Source organism: Lepidochelys kempii, chromosome 1 (genome assembly GCF_965140265.1).
Source record: "Lepidochelys kempii isolate rLepKem1 chromosome 1, rLepKem1.hap2, whole genome shotgun sequence".
NCBI classification, from domain to species: domain Eukaryota; kingdom Metazoa; phylum Chordata; order Testudines; family Cheloniidae; genus Lepidochelys; species Lepidochelys kempii.
In genome coordinates, this window is record NC_133256.1 from 61576092 (window position 1) to 61598576 (window position 22485).

General features: G+C 39.9%; 1 protein-coding gene across 6 annotated transcripts in view; it reads right to left on the bottom strand.

The window, feature by feature from the left end:
• DGKH (diacylglycerol kinase eta) overlaps positions 1-22485 on the bottom strand; it is a 277531-nt gene that overhangs the window by 86755 nt on the left and 168291 nt on the right. For all 6 annotated transcript variants that reach the window (XR_012159131.1, XR_012159132.1, XM_073345657.1 and 3 more), the window contains exons 5-7: positions 10115-10219; positions 9656-9788; positions 47-153 (exon numbers count right to left, since the gene is read on the bottom strand). Coding sequence is in view for 4 of the 6 variants with exons in the window: in XM_073345657.1 (XP_073201758.1) it covers positions 47-153; positions 9656-9788; positions 10115-10219 (345 nt within the window). In the remaining 2 variants the exon portion in view is untranslated. The remainder of the gene's footprint in view (positions 1-46; positions 154-9655; positions 9789-10114; positions 10220-22485) is intronic.

Here is a 22485-nt window from a genome sequence, read left to right on the forward strand (position 1 = left end):
AAACAATTAACTGTTGTGAAGTATTGAAAGCCTGAATAATACTTACACCATCTTCGTCCTCAATGATATCTTTCCCAATAGAGGCTAACGTAGTCCACTTGCAATTATTTGTTGCCCTGACTGCACACCTTTTATGTGCTTTAAATTTACACACTAGAAAAAAGAGACAAATGCACTTTATATTATCTACTCCCTGATTGCAGTCTCTGTCAAGCATTACATCAACAGTTAAATTTTCAGAAATTCAGTCAAATTCAAATCACTCCATAAAACAGAGGAGTACATGTTCATGTACTGTTTCAGACAAAACACAAACTAATTAAAATAAAGAAAATTCAGAGTTCAAACTCTCACTCTGCCTTTTACTTGCTGAACTGCGTCTAGGGAATTACAGACTGCTGTTTGCTGGCTGCAAGATTACTCACTATTCTGTGTCCTCTGAAATTCTGTAAGATCTACAGACAAACCATGGAATGGCAGTCTTAAGTAGTCTTGCTCTTCTCAACTATTCATCTGTAAAACTTTAGTTATTTTAATTACTTTTAAAAATGCAATTGTTTTATACTGTAGCTTTTAAAAAAATTTTCAATTGCCATTATAAAAGACAGCATAAATGTCTTGCTCGATATATTTTGAATGCAACCCTCATTACATTTATCAATGGCTTTGTCACCTTAAAACTGAATTACTGCAATTGGAATACTCTGCATGAGGTTATATTTGGAGACCATTTGGAAACTTAAACAGATGCAGAATGCAATAGTCAAATTTGCTTAGTTATTCATGGAAGGAGCATATTATATCTGTCCTCTGAGATTCACAGGGGCTTCCAATTAAATTTCCAAGTGCAATTCAGTGTACTTATTTTGACCTATAAAAATGTAATTGTTTGAGTCTTGGCTACCTGAGAAATTGTGTCTCTGTGTGACAGCAGCAGCTGAAATCACCTGAGGCATTTGAGCAGCTAGCGCTCTGGTTTAAATGTGAAGGAAATGCTTGCCGGGCATTTGCAGAGAAGGAACTTTATACTGGAGCAAACTTTCCTCTTTGTCCAACATAGCCCTTTGCGGCACAATAGAAGGCCTGTTTTCGTAGACTTCTGAGAAGGTGGAGGATTAGGAGGGCATTTGTCTATTCAATAGGCTGGGGATTATTGTTGATTCTCATAGGTTACCTGAGTAAGGACAAACCTAATTTTTAATAGGTTTATTTGGAAAATCCATAGTTTTTTTAAATATATTATACATATGCCTCGTGCATGTGGCTTTATTTTAAAAATCTGAATAATTTTTGTTTTGTTTGATATAATTAGCATACCATGTAATGAAATCATATTGTACCAAACAGACTGATGGATTACATTTGAGTCTTTGTTAGTGGAAGTATATGAGATCATTCCATTTATAGAACTTTATATAAATTATATTTGCAATAACCATAAAAGCTTTATGAGAGCATGGGCAGTAGCAGTAGTTTCATGGGCTCCAGCGGTATCTATATCTAGCCCTCCTTAGCCAGAGGAATAGGGCCAGATTCTCAAAAATGCTCAGTACCCACATTGGTGACAGATTTCCAAAAGCGCTCAGCTCCTCTTGAGGCACAGAAATAAGGGATGGATTTTCAGTGTGATCAGCACTCTGCACTTTCCACTGGAACAGCCTGGGGAAGACTTTTCAAAGAGTACCCCATGTGCTTAGCTCACTTGAAAATCCACCACTTAATCTGGTATCTGAATGGGAGCTAAGCACTTCTGAAAATATAGCCTTGACAGTGGGTGCTGAATGCTTTTGAAAATCCAGTCCATGAATGTGGGGTCATGAGAACAAGAGCAGCACTACACACAGTGATTCACACTTTTGTCACCTGCAAAACCACTGTGGACTAAATTGTAGAGTCAACCATGAGCCCTAAGTAAGAGACAGTGTGGAGTTGTACTGCCTGAGAAGCAGACCAGAAATGAACCTGACTCAGTCACAATTTGAAGCCTACTTGACTCTTGCTCCAGGTGCTACTTCTAGACCTAGCAGCTTACTTCCCCCTGTACATCAGCTCAATAGCGATGGTGAGCACATGGGTGGGAATAAGGGGCTGCAGAACCAAGGCTCCCCACTTCACCAACCTTGCCTGTCCTCCTATACAGGAGCAGCAACCCCACGGAGGCCACTCACTCCTACAAACAGACCTACATTGTAGGTAGCCCATACAAGGGAGTAAGGGGGTTCCTTGTGCCCTGTTACTCCTTTGAGAGCATGAAAAGGGAATCCCAACCAAGCCCTGTATCTAGGCCTGAAGCTGGAATCAATGCAAAGGCTCCAGTTCAGGCAGAACGCGGCAGCAAACCTCAGGGGGACAGGCTGTTGTGAGGCTATCACACTGCGGACTGATCCCTCCACTGGCTACCAGTCTGCTTCTCTTGCCAGTTCAAGGCTTTGGCCCTGACCCATAAAGCAATCAGCAACTGAAGACCAAGCTGCATCATACCCCACATCCTCGCCATGACCCACTAAAACAGCTGTACTCTGAAACAATGCAGAGTATGAAAGCCATGACAAACACAAGAGTGGGAGGAGGAGGGAGCTCTGCTGTAGAACAACTTTCTCGAGGGGATTAGACTAATTCATAATACGATCACCTCTAGAGCATGCTGCAAGGAAAGCATTTCTCAGCATACCTGAAATGATTTTTAACAAATGTTTCTATGTATATATCCCAAGCAGAATTTCCTGTAACCTTGGAAGGGAAAGGAAAGGAATGAAGACTCCATGAGGTCCACCAGGAACTTGCTATGCAGATCCAATCCACCTGTGAAGAATGTGGATGCTCTAGTGATGGGAATGAGAGGTAGGAAATAATTGTACGTCCTCAATTCATTACAGTTCATTGGAAGAGCTACCATCCAATCAGATAGCATGGCTCTGGGTCCAATGTCTCATCAACCTGGATGGCTTGCTGCCTGATTGGCTAGGGCTATGCGTGCTAATTAGGACCTGCAAATTCAGACTCAGAACCAACCAAAAAGTAACTCAAACCTACTTATCCCCAGCATTCCAGTAAAAAGGCAAGTATCCAGTCAGGAACAGTGGATAATACCCTGGCAAGTGACCGCTCACATGTGCTCTCTGAACACCCTGCCTCTTGTCCATCTTCAAATAAGGCTGCCTAAAGACAGCCACATCTATAAACCCACCCACTACCAAAAAACAATGCCTGCCATCCTGTATGTTAAACACTGTCAGAAATAAGGGTGGTGGGAACAATGACCTTTGGAAAAGAACAAATGAATAATTGGGAAGAAGACTTGCAATTTCTTTAAATTATGAAATCATTCATAGTGTCCCTTTTAGCAATGCCACCATTTAAAGATAACATTTATAAAGAAAAGTGGAATTCAACCATAACTAACGTAGAGCTTTGCAAATGTGACATTTTAAACGCTCCTATCTCAAATGATACTGGGGCTGATTAATAAATGAGTTCTGTAGCATTCTGTATATCTCTGGATGTCAACTGACAATTTTCTGATAAAGCTTAAAAGGAAAGGAAAGGAAAAATGCAGCCAGTCAGAAACCAGGTTATTCACAATATATAGTATAATTTTAAAAAGTATAAATTGTCTGGTATAGTTCTCTGATTAACTGTAATATATAACATTTTTCCCTGAAAAGCAATCAAGTAGACCATTTAATTAGTCAGCATTGTCACAGTTGCACCAACATCTGTTGCCAGATACAATAATTAAAATCTATAGCAATTATGAGGTGTAATAGAAATAAAGCTAGAGAAATAATACACTGTCATGGGACCTCTTGCTTTGAAAACAAACATCTCTGTTATAACATGCAAAAAGAAAAGGAGTACTTGTGGCACCTTAGAGACTAACCAATTTATTGGAGCATGAGCTTTCGTGAGCTACAGCTCACTTCATCGGATGCATACCGTGGAAACTGCAGTAGACATTATATACACACAGAGACCATGAAACAATACCAGCAGGACAGTGGGGTGGGAGGGGGTATTGTTTCATGGCCTCTGTGTGTATATAATGTCTACTGCAGTTTCCACGGTATGCATCCAATGAAGTGAGCTGTAGCTCACGAAAGCTCATGCTCAAATAAATTGGTTAGTCTCTAAGGTGCCACAAGTACTCCTTTTCTTTTTGCAAAGACAGACTAACACGGCTGTTACTCTGAAACCTGTTATAACATGGTTTTGCATTAAAGATATTTCATTTTCTTGACTGATTTATTAATTATACTGCATTGAAAAATCTGCATGTCCTGCCAAGCCTCTCTGTTGTCCTAAAAGTTTTTTTTGGTGGTTTTCAAAGAACAGCTGCTTATTTGGGAATGTTTTCCCTGACTTCAAAAGCTAAAGCCAAACTTTTGAAACTGACAAGGAGATCACTGTTCTGGTACCCATAGTTTATGTTGTCAAGAAACAAACAGTTGTCCTGTGAGAGTCCACAGAAGCTATTATTTTGTTACCAAGAATACTGGGCTTAAAAATCCACACTGAAAAGAGATTCAAACACTGACATGAAAACAACAAAATTCAAAGCACTCCAATTGCAGCCTGTATTAGGTAAACCTGTTTAGGAAAATAATTTGGAGATCCCTTGTTAGCTTCCTCATTGTCATGTAAAGTTAGTCAGCCAATAACAAAATATTTATATACTACACCCACAAAAACTGTTAAAACATTAAGATTGAATAGTCAGGCATTCAAATATTAGGAAATGCCACAATTAAGGTTGCCTCTGCAACCTTGATTCGACCCCCCTGTGCATATGCATTATGATAGTCTTTAATTATAAAATCACATACTATATTTTCCCCACAGGACCCCGGGCTCGTTCAGTGCACAGGATGGACAATGCACAAATAACAAGCATCTATTCAATGTTATCTTTTATCTGCAGTGTTCAACGTGTGGCCCTAGCCCTATTTAATCCATACTATTCAAACCCTGCTCTGAATACACAACTATTAATTTCCTTATGGACTTTTCTATGGCACTCATTGCTATAGAATCTGAGTGCTCCAGAAACATTAATGAAATTTATCTTCACATCACAACAACCCTGTGAGATGAGGAGGTGGTGTTACCCCCATTTTATAGATGAAGAACTGAGGTACAGAGAGAATACAGTCAAAAGCATCCACTAATTTTGGATGCCCAAACTGAGATGTCTAGGACCTGATTTTTCAGTGCACTTAGCAACACATAGTACTATATATGTTCAAAGCTCTCCACTCATTGACTTCAGCTGAGGCTGTGAGCACTCAGTACTTCCACAAATCAGACCCCAGGGTCTCATGTTGTGTGCCCAGAAAATGAGGAACACACAATTAGTGACCACCAAGAAAAGTTTTGTTTAAGTGACTTGCTTAGCATCACATAGAATCCAACCCTCCAGGGCAGCATTCAATTAATGATCTTTTCTCTTCGTACAATCCACTGCCTCATTCACTTCCAATTTCTACAATAAACGAGGCAGAAGTCCTACCACCCACAGCCTCCTACACAACAAAATCCTTATTCGTCCTCAGAGGAGGTCCACCGTGTTCACTGAATGAGGTAAGGGTCCTATGGAAAAAATATGTGATTATGTAACTGAAGACAGTCTCATAATACACAGGTACCACCAGGGGGATGGATTAAGGTTGCACAGACAACCTTAATTCTGACATTTCCTAACTTTTGATTGTTTGACTTTGCAACCTAAAAATGTTAATGTAATTTGTGTGTGTAAGAAATAAGGTTGAAAGTGTCTCATTTGCACTGAAGTCTTTAACTTACCAGATATGACTGACATTGAATTGTCAATGTTAGCTCTGTTATGAAAAATTTATCGACTCTCTCTATAATGCTATATTCAGAACTAAACCCGGGTTGAGTTTACTCTATTTGTATTCAGAATACACATAAGAGCAATATTCCTTAGAAAGTGATATGGACAGGAGTACAGAAGCACCAATAAATACTAAACTTATTAGTGGTGAGTGACTGAGGCCAAGGAGCATTCTTAGGGTTCTGTGGGTTATTATGGTTCTTTGTCTGAAAACTGTCTCTACACTTAACCAACCTCCTAAATTCAAGACTCCTAAATAAGGCAGACTTCACAACTTTGAGGGAAAGAGAAGTTTGGAAGGGATGGGGAATGAGAATTTCACTTAACTCAAATTATTCTGCATGGAATTCCAAAGCAAGGCACATCATGAATTTTTCTGTATTACTAATGTCTGTGCACAAATGCAATAGGAATCAGGATGTTGTTCACACTAGCTAGATGCAAATCTGGACTTGTTGGCATCACATTTAGTGGGATGATTCTGATAACGGTAGATAGTGTACTTAGAGATAAAAAGGAAAGAAAAACTGGAGGAATAGCACTGTATCGCTGAAATAATTATGAGCTACAATTAAACAAAGAGGGAAAAAAACACCTTCAGACCAGCAGGACTGGAGGGAATGAAATATTACTGGACCATTTCTCAAAAGTTTTTTAAGCTGGAAGATACTAATTGAGAGAATTTTGTTTAGCTACAAGGTAACAAATACAGCTAACCATGAATCAAAGAATACAAACAATCTAAGTTACACAAAAGACAATTCATGTGCCAGAAAGCAGAAACACCAACAAGAAGGAAGACATCCTGGATCTACTGATAAGGAGAAAATCACTGAGTACATGTGAACAACAGGGAAGCCTGGAACCAGTGACCATGCACTAATTGAATTTAGCATAGAAATGATTATTAGGTATAATAGAAATTATACAGAAGTACATGGGTGTCAAATTTCACGCATGACCATTTTAGCAAATTAAAAGAAACAAGCGAGTAAGATGTAATGGGAAGAAGTGGCATTGAAGATTTCTGGGTTACTCCTAAAAGACATCATACCTCCTACATTACCTCTGATAAAGACTGTGTAGTACAAGAAATGGCCAACATGGTATTACAAAGGACAGCTCAAGCAACATCAGTTTTTAAAAAAATGTTCTGGAAACAAACAAGGGAGACAACAAAGCAAGGACTTAGTCATGTAGGACTTACAAAGAAAGTCCAGGAAAACAAACAACCAAAATGAGCTTGTTAGCCAAATAAATTAAAGGGGATTAACTGTGGCTTTTACAGGTATACAATATCAGGAGATGAGGTGGAAATACTGCAATACTAAAAAGAGAGTCAATCCATAGATAAATTAGGAAGATTAATTTAATGACTAGCTGAGATACTCCTTTTATGAAATTTGCCCTCAATAAGATTAAATTATATTTGAATGATTAGAAAGGAAGGAAGACTCTGTAAATATAAATTAAGAACAGGTGAAACTGGTGAAAGAATATTTGAATATACATACATAAACCAGTCCAGATTATATACATTCTAGAATCCAAAGGACATTCAGAAACAAATTACTCTACCACTAAGAATTAGACCTAAAAATCATGAAGAAATTGAGAAGTAACCGAAAACTAAAATAAAAGTAATATTAATTTTCAAAAAGGGAAAAAAGAGCAATCCTGGCAATTACATTGATGTAAATGTAACAGCCAGTCCTAGCTAACTATAAGAACATTAAGAAGCAAAAAACAAAGGTACTTAACAGCTAGAGGACAATGGACTACAAAAGTTGAAATCACCGAATCATGGAGTATAGGAGAAATACATGAGCTTACAAAAAATAATTCTTGCTAGAAAAAACTTACTCTTTTTTATTAAATAAGTAGAATATTAGCTCTTAAAGGGGACATAGTAGATGCAATATATTTGAATTCTGATTAAGCATTAGATATTGCGTCCCCTAAAAACTTCATGAATGTCTGAAAACTACCTGAATGACTAGGGAAATTAAATGGGAAATGATAAACAGCAGTGACTGTGGGAGTCAGCTACACCATCACTAACTTCTGTGATATATACAACCCCCAAGGAGATTACCCATATTCCTGGAGCTCTGTGTGCTGGTGACCTCCCAAGCTGCCCTGGTGACCCTGCCAGGAAGGATCCTGTCTTTTAAACTCAGACCTTACATTTACCCCTGCTGATTTCCCAGGAAAAATGAGTAAATTCCCAGTATGGATTATGAGAAGTAACTTGGTGTGAGCTGGAGGGAGCCGACCCTGAACACCACTTCATACTCAGTAATGTACCCAAGTTAGACAAATTGAAGAGGAGACTGAACCCTGCAAGCAGGCCTGGGACTCACCAGCCCCTTCCCCCAGCCAGTCCTACCCTTTCCCTGACTGGCCCAAACTGCTCCAAAAATTGCTTCTCCCCTCTCCTGAGCTCCCAGGGAAGGGCATCTCACTCCCTACTGGGTGCTGAGCAAACTCTGAGTCTGCCCTTGTCTTCCCTTTCCTACCAGTGACAGTGTGCCTCTCCCTGAGCTACCAGCACACAGAGCCCCAAGAATCTAGGGAATCCCCTTGGGGTTTACATAAATATTCATAACAATGTCCTCAGATAGTTTCACCCCACTGGATGCCTTCAGATGGTGAATACTAAAGGACAGGGACCTGACACTGGATTTAGCACAGTTTACCAGCTATGTAGCACTGAGTACAGATAACAGGAACAGAATTCTATAGGTAGTTAGGTAACATATAATTTAAAATCTATTTCTGTATAATATACCGTGTAATAACTGATTATCATATTTACATTATTATATAGCAGCAAGAGTTTGCTGGGCAGTTAACTATTTTGTAATTACAGGTCTAACCATTATTATAAAGAGTATTTAGAACATAGTTTTCTTCCCAGTGAAAAAGCAATACCAAAATGTGTGTGTAAATGTCATATATATTCCATAAGGACATATATGACACTTAATTTACTGCCACATTCCAGGAAACAAGGTAGACATATCACTGAAGTTTTCACAGAAGTTACAGTGGAAAGCCAATAAATGATAAAATAAAACTGAATATTTTCAAGGTTATTATAGAAATGTGCCTGTACTAGATAATTCCTGCACTCTAGTTTAACAGTGAACATTTAGACCCATCCCATTTTTTATTTATGTTGGATATTAGCTCTTTAATTATCAAATTATGAAAAACATATAAATCATTTTTTTTCTATTATATGACCAGTGAAGAAGCACATTTTACCCTCCCTGCACTACAATATCAGTCAGCAGCAAGAGAGCAGCAAATCAGACAAAAACTCGGAAGAAATAAGGTCATGGACCCAACTAAGGAGTTAACTGTTGTTCCAGATTTTTGCCGATGAGAGACTAACAATATTTTTATTTTTTCCTCTTTTCTTTTAAAGGAATGCTATAACAATTCTGAAAATAGAGGAAAGAAAATGTTGCACTTTTGCTCCACATCATTTTTGAAGTGCAAACCAAAGTAATCTCATCTTCTCTCAAAAACCTTACACTCAGGCAAGCACATACAAAAAAAAACAAAACGGTATTTGTAGCAGGAGGAACCTTTTATATTGACATGAACTAGAAAATAACGTCTAGAGTATGAATAATGCGTGTCATATTGTTCGCATTTATTCTAACCAACAGAAAGGTTCCTTTCTATAGCAATGAGTAGGTTTCTTCTTACTCCATAACATTTTCAGTACTTAGACTTAGACTTAATTTTTTATTAGCTTATGGGACATTGTAAGGAAAAATATGTTGACTTTACCTTCACAAGACAGGCCATGAGAAGTAACTCCAGAGAGGCTTTCTCTGCACACATTACAGAAGGTAGGTCGGGCATGGGAGCAGGCGTACCAGTTATGCATCCCTGAGAAATGTTCCACATTAAACTGTGCGGTCTAGTAAGGGAGAAGTTAAGACAAATTTGCAAGTACAGAACACAGCTACAGAAACTGCAAGTACTTAGGAGTTCCATATTTATGCTGGAAAATTCAATGTGGAGAAGTAAAGGAGAGTAAAAGCTCTCTCAAAACCAAGAGCCATAGTAGCATGAATTGTACTGGTAAAATAAAGGTTTAACACGAAACTGCATTTTAACCTTACAGGTTTTTCACACTCCACAAGACTGTATGTCTTGGGTTCTGCGTACCATAGAGCTTGGTATATTAAATCAATATTTATCCTGAAAGAAGAACAACATGCACTGAAAGGGATATTATCTTACCTCATAATGTTCTCTAGACTGTACAGACTTCAGTGAGCTGATCCAGTCCTCCATCTCTTTTCTGTTCTCAGCACACAATATTAGCCTCCGGAATGGAGTGATTATCTGAAAAAGACTTCTCAATGTAATGATTCTGAATTTCATAGATAGGAGAGATCATTACAGAATGTAACATCTGACAAGCCAATTTTTTCTCTCTGATAATGCAAGTGAAATGCATACCCTAAAACTATATGATAATGAAAACCTTGAATATCAATGAGTTGTGTTTTTTTTTAAATCACTGTCTTAAAATGGCAAAGTGAACTTTTCTCATTTTAAATGCCCAGGTTTTGTATCAGGCTTTCACATGGGCTTTAAAAAAAATGTATTAATTATGTCTCTTTTTCAGCTCTTTATCCATATTTAAATGTAAAACTCCCTGCAAAGCTCTAAAATTGCTAATAAATCTTTCCATAAATTATTTTAAACAGATGTCAGTTCTGTTTCATAACAACATTATAGCAACTGCAAAGTCTATAATTACTGTAGGCGAAGACAAATCATACTGATACACAAAAGCCGGAGATTCATAAACATTCTGCGCATTTCTCATTTCAACATTGGTGATGACATTGTATTTACATAATTATTGTAATCAAATATAAAAACTTGATTTATGAGTTAATATAGGAATACACCTACACAAGCTGTATAATCAAAAGAGACAGAGCAAAAAACAAACAGTTCAAACCCTATGCAATGGTGCCTATGCAGAGCTTCAGTGCGCTCTTGGAACAGGTTGATGTTGTGCAGGGTTCAGTAGTCTGGATTTAGATCTTAGAGACTGTATTCATCTTGAAATCTGAAGACTGCTGAATCTTGGAGATTCAGAGTAAAGGTGTTTTTTTCTTCCCCCACTAGTAGATAAACAATTAAAAATAACAGTAAGGCACCAAAAACTATCAGCTAACTCCCACAGAAATTATTTTGAGCACCGCACTAAAATAGATATTGTAGTTGCTTTGAGAACAATGAAGGAATTTAAAATAAAAATCTAAGTAGCCAAAGGAAGAGTCATTTGCTTCTTCTGCAAAAATTAAAAAATAAAAATAAAACCTTGTTCAGTCTGAACATGTATTTCATTGTCCATATTGCCTACATTTGGAAATTATCTAAGTAAAGCGAAGGCATAAACCACAGGAAAACTGTTAATTTTCTCTCATGGTGTTATAATGTTCTTGTAACATTTACAATACATACATTATTAGTAAGTAATTATTTACAACTGTTTTTACTCACCCGGTCACCACGAGATAGCCTCTGCTCCTGGTTTGTGCTATGCAGTTCTTCATTAAGCTGAACTGCACTTTAATATATCTGACAAGCAACCTAACTGAAACACAGCAGACTACAAGTCACATGGAAGGGCAGCACAAACCTTTAAGCTTTTTTTTTTTTAAAATATACAAGCTGCACATGAAACTGAAGGACTCCACTCTGTTTTCTATTTCCTTCAGTCTTCCCCACCCTTTTTTTGATAAGACTTATTAACATCTGTCCACTTCTCTTCCTGACTAAGAGTTAATGCAAAGAACACATCTTCTCTCATTAGTTAGGAGCCAAATGGATGCTTTATTACTTCAAAATGTTTTTCTATGACAGCTCATCAAATGAAGCACAAAAAAGCCATTAAACCATAATGTTTCCAATAACAAGCACCGGGCTTCATTGAACTCATAGATATTATTTGTACAAATACTTCCCCCAGTCTTTATTTCCCAATATACTGTACGATATCATAATAAAGATACCCTTTTATAGCTTTAAAGTAAGGACAAGGCTGCCTTGGTCACACAGCTAGGTCAGAGCATTTCATGTTAATTCCTGCCTTCTGACTACCAACAGACAGTGTAGTGAAACACATTTAATCCAAAAATACATTTAACTACCTTTGCTCCTTAAAGTTCCTCTTGAAAAACCCTTGATAATCTTTCCAAAAAAATACAGATAAAATACATATATATCACTGATCTCTTATCTTTAGTAATATCATTCACATAGAATCCCTTAATTGAAAGGGACAAAAAGTCTCTTTGCCAAAATAACTCATGTATAACCATACCAGATATTCCTATAACAATAGATTTTTATTTAGTATTTGTTCATATAAGTTACAGCAGGCTGTAGTAGAGTCATTAAGTTATACAATTGATGGCTACATATGAATGTTAGATAAATTATTATTAGAGCTATTAAAATAAACACACTGGAAAGTTGGAAGAGCCCCACATATTTGTAGATACAGGACGTAAAAGGCTATGAAGACTAATCTACTTATATTCTTTCTGCTTCGCACACTTCCAACAACAAGCTTCAACGAACAGTCAGTCTGGTTATTGTAAGGGAGCCAGACATACAAAACAAAAAGACAACCTGATGTTATATGAAATAAAAATACCTATGCTGGAATAACATTAAGTTTCTGACCTCCAACCAAGAGAAGCAATGAAGCTATGAATTCAGGTTCTCTCTATCCTTAAGGGGTTTCCTGGGATTGAGAATGATCTTAGGTACCATACAATACCCCATCCTTCTCTTCTCCATTTATACTGAAGGCCCCTCTATATGGGAATATTCACAAAAGGTAAGCTGAATCGACTACATTTGACTAAATTTAAAGTGTATTAAACCTCTGTGTGGATGCTTTCATTCAGAAATAAAGTGCTCTCAGTTCACTTTAAAGTATACATACAAATACATTATTTCAACAATGACTCTTTTCCAATGGTATTGCACTGCAACATCATATTTAGTTTCTTTTCTATTATTACTCAATCCTTACTCCACAGATGGGCTCCCCTACTCAATTTGTATTTGTATTTTTTTTCTCTTCTCCCTGGAATTGGAAGAGAAAAAGTACCGAAAACAGCAACAAAAATTATTAAGGACATGGAACAGCCTCCATAGGAGGAGAGAGAGATTCATAGACTAAGGCCGAAAGGAGCCATTATGATCATTTAGTCTGACTTCCATATTGCCGGCCACAGAACCTTGCCCACCCACTCCTGTAACAGACCCATAACCTCTGGCTGAATTACTGAAGTCCTCAAATCATGATTTAAAGACTTTAAGTTAAAGAGTTTCCAACATTTACGCTAATTTAAAACAGCAAGTGACCCGTGACCCATGCTGCAGAGGAAGGCAAAAACCCCCAGGGTCTCTGTCAATCTGAGCTGGGGGAAAATTCCTTCCCAACTCCAAATATGATCAGTTGGACACTGAGCATGTCAGCAAGACCAACCAGTCAGACACCTGGGAAAGAATTCTCTGTAGTCATTCAGAACCCACCCCAGCTCTGTCCTATCTCCAGCCACTGGGGATATTTGCTACTAGCAGTCGCAGGTGGGCCATATACCATTGTAGTCTTATCATACCATCCCCTCCATAAACTTATCAAGCTCAGTCTTAAAGCAAGTTAGGTTTTTTGCCCCCACTGCTTCCCTTAGACAGCTGTTCCAGAACTTCACTCCTCTGATAGTGAGAGCCCTTCATCTAATTTCAAGCCTAAAATTGTTGATGGCCACTTTACATCCATGTGTCAGCATTGGCACTTAGCTTAAATAACTCCTCTTCCTCCCTGGTTTTTATCCCTTTGATGTATTTATAGAGAGTAATCGTATTTCCCCTCAGCCCTCATTTGGTTAGACTAAACAACCCAAGCTCTTTGAGTCTCTTCTCCATTGCTCTGATCATCCTTGTAGCCCTTCTCTGCACCTGTTCCAGTTTGAATTCATCTTTCTTAGACATTAGCCTTTTTCATAGCTGCATAATATTGGCTGCTCCTAGTCGTCGTGCCATCAACCAATACACCCAGGTCTTTCTCCTCCTCCAAAAATTCTTAAGCAAAGTAAGCAGTCATGGGATAAAAGGGAAGGTTCTCTCATGGATTGGTAACTGGTTAAAAGATAGGAAACAAAGAGTAGGAATAAATGCTCGGTTTTCAGATTGGAAAGAGGTAAATAGCAGTGTCCCCAGGCGGTCTGTACTGGGACCAGTCCTATTCAACATATTCAGAAATGATCTGGAAAAAGGGGTAAACAGTGAGGTGGCAAAATTTGCAGATGGTACAAAACTACTCAAGATAGTTAAGTCTCAGGCAGACAACGAAGAGCTACAAAAGGATCTCTCAAAACTGGGTGACTGGGCAACAAAATGGCAGATGAAATTCAATGTTCATAAATACAAAGTAATGCACATTAGAAAACATAATCCCAACTATACATATAAAATGATGGGGTGTAAATTAGCTGTTACCACTCAAGAAAGAGATCTTGGAGTCATTGTGGATAGGTCTCTGAAAACATCCACTCAATGGACAGCGGCAGTCAAAAAAGCAAACAGAATGTTGGGAATCACTGAGAAAGGGATAGGTAATAATCATACTCGTTCTATATAAAACCATGGTACACCCACATTCTGAATACTGCATTCAGATGTGGTCACCCCATTTCAAAAAAGATATATTGGAACTGGAAAAGATTCAGAAAAAGGGCAACAAAAATGATTAGGGGTATGGAACAGCTTCCCTTGAAGGAGCGATTCATAAGACTGGGACTTTTCAGCTTGGAAAAGAGATGATTAAGGGGGGATATGATTGAGGTCTATAAAATCATGACTGGTGTGGAGAAAGTAAATAAGGAAGTGTTATTACTTCTTCTTATAACACAAGAACTAGGGGTCACCAAATTAAATTATTAGGCAGCAGGTTTAAAACAAACAAAAGGAAGTATTTTTTCACACAATGCACAGTCAGTCGTTGGAACTCTTTGCCAGACGATGTTGTGAAGGCCAAGACTATAACAGGGTTCAAAAAATAACAAGATAAGTTCATGGGGGATAGGTCCATCAATGGCTATTAGCCAGGATGGGCAGGGATGGTGTCCCTAGACTCTGTTTGCCAGAAGCTGGGAATGGGCGAGAAGGGATGGATCACTTGATGATTACCTGTTCTGTTCATTCTCTCTGGGGCACCTGGCATCAGCCACTGTTGGAAGACAGGATATTGGGCTAGATGGACCTTTGGTCTGACCCAGTATGGCCATTCTTATGTTCTTGATGTTAGTACCTAAGTGCATGGCCTTCCACTTTGCACTATTAAATTTCATCCCATTCATTACTCCAGTTTTCAAGATTGTCCAGATCTTCCTGAATGATATTCTGTTCCTCCTCCATATTGGCAATACCTCCCAACTTTGTGTCATCCACAAATTTTGTTAGCACACTACCACTTTTTGTGCCCAGGTCAGTAATGAAAATGTTAAATGAGATTGGTCCTAAGACCAATGCTAGAGGAACTCCACTAGTAACCTCCCTCCAGCCTGACAGTTTTACTTTCAATATGACCTGTTGTAGTCTCCCCTTTTACCAGTTCCTTAGCCACCTTTCATATCTCTTATTAATCCCCATCTTCTCCAATTTAACTAATAATTTTCCATGTGGAACTGTATCAAATGCCTTACTGAAATCTACTGAGTTCCCTTTGTCTAAAAAATCAACTATCTTCTCAGAGAAAAAGATCAGGTTTGTCTGGCACGATCCACTTTTATAAAACCATGTTATATTTTATCCCAATTACTCTTTACCTCTATGTCCTTAACTACTTTCTCTTTCAAAATTTCTGTCAAGACCTCAATATGATTGAGGTCAAACAGGCCTGTTGTTTCCTGGACCACTCTTCCCCCTTTCTTAAAAATAGGTACTAAATAGGTACAACCCCTGACTTTTGGATTCATTAAAAATCCTTGCTATTGGACTTGCAATTTCATATGACAGTTCCTTTAGTATTCTTGGATGGAGATTATCTGGGGCCCCCAATTTGGTCCCATGAAGCTGTGTGAGTTTGACTTCCACCTTGGATGTGATAATTTCTACTTGCATATCCTCACTTTCATTCCTGCCACTACCTCTAAACTCCTCATTACCCTTATTAAAAACTGAGGTAAAATATTCATTTAGGTGTTGGGCCATGGCTAGATTATCTTTAATCTTCACCCCATCTTCAGTGTTTAGTGGTCCATCTTCTTCTTTCCTTGTTTTCTTTTTAGTTATATGTTATAGAACCTTTTACCATTGGTTTTAACTTCCTTTGCAAGGTCTAACTCTGCTTGGCTTTTGGCTGTTCTCACTTTTTTTCCTACACTTTCTGTCCTCCAAAAGGTAGCTCTCCTTACTAATCCATCCCATCTTCCATTCCTTATAGGTTTTCTGGGACTGTTCAGTTTGAAAAAGAGATGACTGGGGATATGACATAGATCTATAAAATCATGAATGATACAGAGAAAGCAAATAAGGAAGTGTTATTTACCCCTTCACATAACACATGAACAAGGGGTCACCCAATGAAATTAATAGGCAGCGGGTTTAAAACAAACAAAAGGAAGTACTTCTTCACACAACACACAGTCAACCTGGGTAACTCACTATCGGGTTGTTGTGAAGGCCAAAAGTATAAATGGGTTAAAAAAAATTAGATAAGTTCACAAAGGATAGGTCCAGCAATGGCTATTAGACACAGTGGTCAGGGACACAACCCCATTCTCTGGGTGCTCCTAAACCTCTGACTGCCAGAAGCTGCGACTTGATCAATTTCCCTGAAGCATCTGGCACCGGCCACTGTGGGAAGACAGGATACTGGGCTAGATAGACCATTGGTATGACCCTGTGTGGCCATTCTTACATTGGCAGGGTCTGTCCTCAGATGTTTCTAGTACATCTCAATTTTTGTGTCATCTACATATTTCTTCCTCTTTCTAGATTATTAATGAAAATATTAAACAACATGATCTCCCATAGCAATCAATGTAGTACCTCCACTTACCCTTATCTGTATGGCATACAATATGCTAGGTGCTTTACAGAAAAGTAAAAAAACCTAGGTCCCAAGCTGGAAGAGCTTCAGGTGCAAATATTTCTATGCTTCCCCTATTGTTTCCATCCCTGAGGTTATCGCAAATGAGAAGGCGAAAAAAAAGCTCTTGCGATGACATGTTTTCCAAGCTCATGCAGTCCTCCTGCAATGATAGGGCACAGCTGAATGCATGGAGGCATTCAGTGGCAGAGTCCAGGAAAGAGCAATGAGAAGAGGCAGGATGCAATGAGGCGGCTAATGGGGGAGCAAACGGACATGCTCAGGTGTCTAGTGGAGCTGCAGGAAAGCCAATAAGAGCACAGACCACCGCTGCATCCACTGTACAACCACCTGCCCCTCCTCCCCAAGTTCTATATCCTCCTCACCCAGACACCCAAGAATGCGGGTGGGGGGAGGGGGAGCTCCGGGCACCCAGCCACTGTACTCCAGAGGATGGCCCAAGCAACAGAAGGCTGTCATTCAGACAGTTTTGATTTGTAGTGTAGCTACAATAAGCAATGTGCCATGTGCTTCCCTCCTCCCCTAGCCCACCCAGGCTACCTTATCAGTTATCTCCCCATTTTTTTTAATTAATAAAGAAAGAATGCATGGTTTCAAAAGAATAGTGACTTTTTTTCCTTTGCCAGCTGTGATCGAAGTGGGGAGGGTGGTTGGCTTACAGGGAATTAAAATCAATGAAGGGGGTGGGTTTGCATGCAGCAGGCACACACACAACTGTCACACAGTAGCCTGGGCAGTCGTGAAACTGGTTTTCAAAGCCTCTCTGATGTGCAGAGCGCCTACCTGTGCTCTTCTAATCGCCCTGGTGTCTGACTGTTCAAAATTGGCAGCCAGGCGATTTGCCTAAACCCCCCACCCTGCCATAAACATCTCTCCCTTATTCTCACAGATATGAAGCACACAGCAAGCAGCAATAACAATGAGAATATTGGTTGCGCTGAGGTCTAACCTAGTCAGCAAACAGCGCCAGCAAGCTTTTAAACGTCCAAAGGCACATTCTACCACCATTCTGCACTTGCTCAGCCTACAGTTGAACTGCTTCTTACTGTCCAGGCTGCCTATGTATGGCTTCATGAGCCATGGGAGCAAGGGGTAGGGTCTCCAAGGATAACTATTGGCATTTCAACATCCCCAACAATAATTTTCTGGTCTGGGAAATAAGTCCCTTCTTGCAGCTGCTCAAACAGCCCGGAGTTCCTAAAGATCGGAGTGTCATGCACCTTTCCCAGCCATCCCACGTTGATGTCGGTGAAACGTCCCTTGTGATCCACCAGTGCTTGCAGCACCATTGAGAAGTACCCCTTGCAGTTTATGTACTGGTTGGCAAGGTGTCTGGTGCCAAGATAGGGATATGTGTTCCATCTATCACCCCACCTCAGTTAGGGAAACTCATTGCAGCAAAGCCATCCACTATGACCTGCACATTTCCCAGAGTCACTACCCTTGATAGCAGAACGTCAGTGATTGCATTGGCTACTTGAATCACAGCAGTCCCCACGGTAGATTTGCCCACTCCAAATTGATTCCCAACTGACCAGTAGCAGTCAGGCGTTGCAAGCTTCCACAGGGCTATCGCCACTCACTTCTCAACTGTCAGGGCAGCTCTCATCTTGGTATTCCTGCGCTTCAGGGTGGGGGAAAGCAACTCACAGAGTTCCAGGAAAGTGGCTTTACACATGCAAAAGTTTTGCAACCACTGGGAATCATCCCATACCTGCAAGACTATGAGGTCCCACCAGTCTGTGCTTGTTTGCCGGGCCCAGAATCGGCCTTCCACTATATCAACCAGCCCCACTGCCATCATGATATCCCAATTGCCACATCTCATGCTTTCAGGGACGTCTGTGTCCATGTCCTCCTCACAATCGTCCTTGTGCTGTCGTCTCTTAGCCAGGTTCTGCAAATGATGCAGTATAACGTGCAAGGTGTTTACAATGCTCGCAACAGCAGTGGTGAGCTGAGCAGGCTCCATGCTTGCTGTGCTATGGCGTCCGCATGGGTAACCCAGGAAAAAAGGCGTGGAATAATTGTCTGCAGTTGCTTTCATGGAGGGAGGGTGGGGAGACTGACAACATGTACCCAAAACCACCCACAACAATGTTTTTGCCATCACGCATTGGGAGCTTAAACCAGAATTCCAATGGGCAGCGGAGACTGCGGGAACTGTGGGATAGCTTCCCACAGTGCACCGCTCTCTGAGTCGATGCTAGCCACGGTGGTGAGGACACACTCCGCCAACTTAATGCGCTTAGTGGGGACATACACAATCGACTATATAAAATCAATCTCTAAAAATCGACTTCTATAAAGTAGACCTAATTTTGTAGTGTAGACATACCCTGTAGGGTAAGTAACTGTTCTTTCCTCTGGGTGACTGTCCACCCAGATTCCACTCTGGTGACCAACAAACAGTTATCCTCATAACTCATATCCTCAGGGCCAGTTGGGAATTTTTAGACAAAACTTTTTTCCATCGGAAAACAATGATTTGTCAAAACAAACTATTTGAGGGGAATAGTTGGTTCCAATTAATTTCCCATTTTGAAAAAATATTGAAAAAAAGTTGAGATTGTTAAAATGTCCTGTTTTGAAATTTATGTTTATTAAAGGTTAAAAAAAGGGTTTTTTAGATATAAAAGGTCAAATTGAAAACAAAACATTTTGAAATTATTAAAACAAAGCATTTTGATTGACCCAATCTCTTTGTGGAGGGTGGGGGTATGTGTGTGGGGGGGTCTGAAACAGTTTGAGTTGAATTTTTTTGTCCCAATTTGGGATGAGAAAAATTTTGAAATCTTGAAAAACTCTTGCAGGACAAGAAAGCCATTTCCCACCCAGCTCTAGCAGATGCCCAGTTGAGGAGTGACTGTACAGCAGCTCTATCAAAACTGCCATCGACCCTGGAAATTTCTGCCAGCAATCAGTGGTAAACTGAAGTTGTGAATCAAAGTCCATGTTGCTACTCTACATATCTCCGGTATGGGGATGTTACCTAAGGAGGTTACAGAGGCTGCCTGAGCCCTCGTGGAATGAGCTCTCACCTATTCAAGTGGATCATTCTTAACCGAAATATAACAAGTCCTGACAAAGTCCAAGACCCATTTAACCTCTGGGATGATACAGATTGCTTCTTAACCCTTTCATAAAATGCCACAAAAGAGACTTGGTGTACATGTGAATGGCTTGGTCCTAGCCAAATAAAATGGCAATGTTTTTGGGGCATCCAATGTGTGACGTTTCAATTCACCTGGGATAGAATGAAGTTTAGGGAAGGAAACCAGGAGGTGAACAGACTGATTGAAGTGGAAGTTGGAAACCACCCTAGACAGAAATTTCAGATGAGGTATGAAAGTGACTCTGTCCTCGTGAAAGATAATGTAAAGGGTGGTACCAGGAGGGCCTGGTTGTCTTATGTCCTCCTACCTGATGTAAAGACTCTAAAAAGACTGTCTTCATCAACAGGTGGTAAACAGAACAGATAACTAGTGGCTCAATGGGGAGCTCATCAGTCCAGTTCACATTAAGTTAAAGTCCCAGAATGCAAGGGGTTCCTAGACCCGTGAGAAAACATGTGAGCCCTCTGAGGAATCTCGCCACTATGGGGTGTGAAAAGATAGTGTAGCCTTGTATAAGAAGATGGTTCACAGAAATTGCTGTCAAGTGTACCTGTATTAAGCTAAGGGACAGACCTGATTGTTTCAGATAAAGTAAATAGTCCAGTATAACTGGAATCAAGGCTACCACCAGCAAACGCTGACACTGCGCTGGCTAGACAGAAAACCTTTAACATTTGGCACTGTATGTCAGTTTGGTTGAGGGTTTCCTGCTTTGAAGCAAGATGCAGCATAGCAACTCTATCTATAGACATCAGCAAGCCAGCATCCAGGCTCTGTCAGGTGCAGGGATGATGAATCCAGGTGCAGGATCTGGCCATAATTCTGCAAGATGGGTTGCCATGTTGATATGTTCATGAGGTCTGAGTATCAAAACTGCCTGGCTGATAGTGGGGATATCATGACCTGCGTCCTGCTTCAGTTTCCTCAAAACCCTGTATACCTGTGGAAAGGCGTACTTCAGACCAGGAGCCCAAGTGATAAGAAAGGCATCCAAGAGGGATCCCAGACTCACATCTCCTCTGGAGCAGAACCTCTCGCCCTGGTTAATGTGACAGGTCACAAAAGGGTTTACCTACGGGAAACCCAATCTGCAAAAGATGCACAGGAGGACTGATTTCTTGAGGGACCACTTGTGTTATTAAACAGGACAATGATCAACTGTTCTCCATTCTCACTTAAGGTAGGACAAGAAGTAAGAGGCTTAATATACATCAAGGGAGATTTAGGTTTGATATTAGAAAAAACTTTCTGACTATAAGGGTAGTTAAGCTCTGGGACATGCTTCCAAGGGAGGTTGTGGGATCCCCGTCATTGGAGGTTTTTAAGAACAGGCTGAACAAACACCTGTCAGGGATGGTCTAGGTTTAGTTGGTCCTGTCTCAGTGCAGGGGGCTGGACCTGATGAATTCTTGAGGTCCCTTCCAGCCCTTATCCAGCTATTTATCCAAAAATTCTTTTTGTCTGCCTGGAGAACCCAGTTTGAACTATTAAAAGTGAATCTCTCCATAGGGTGGCTTCAAAGGAGCTAATAACCAAAAAAATTATATTAGCATCCCTCTCCTCCTAGAGGAGTTACATATAATTCCACAATATCACATACACAACTGTATTTTAATATAATGGACACCAAAGGTATTAAACTAATTCAATAAGGTTTAACTTAATTCCATAAGGTTTGCCTAGGATATTGCAGGATTTTGTCAGTCTATCATACTGTGCATTTTTACAGAGGCACAATGTTGCCCTGACCTCAGTTGGGTCCTGCAATGAAAGCCCCAAATTGCATTATTCACTATAAATTTGTGAGTGATGGTAACATTATAATTTTAACACATATTGGAAAGGGATGAGGGCAGATGAGGGAGGGGGAGTTAAGAAAATCTAAAGAAACCATAAAATATGGTTTCATTTTTTAAAAACATCTCATGATTTTTTGGGGTCTGACTTGTATTTCTTGTATTTTTGGAGTAGGCAATACTGCATTTGACTTGGGACTTGGGTGCAACCTGAACTGTGGGACCGCTGAGCCCTCTGTTCCACCAACCTGGGCTCCCTCTCACACTGTGATGCTGTTGCTAAGCCACAAACCTTTGTCAGGAACTGTACTTACACAGACATCCACAGGCAGGGACACACCTAACTGTGTTGCATGCTTCTCCCAGCCACTCATGAACAAACTAAATAGAGAGGCTCCAGCCAATTCCCCCCAGCTTCCCAGCCTTGCACTCCAAAACTGTACCATCTTGCACTAGTCAGAAGCCTGACCAGTGTAAGTTCATTACATTCGCCACTTCTACAAAGAAAAGTGGACATACACCAGCCTTTGTAACCTGAGCAGTTTTCCC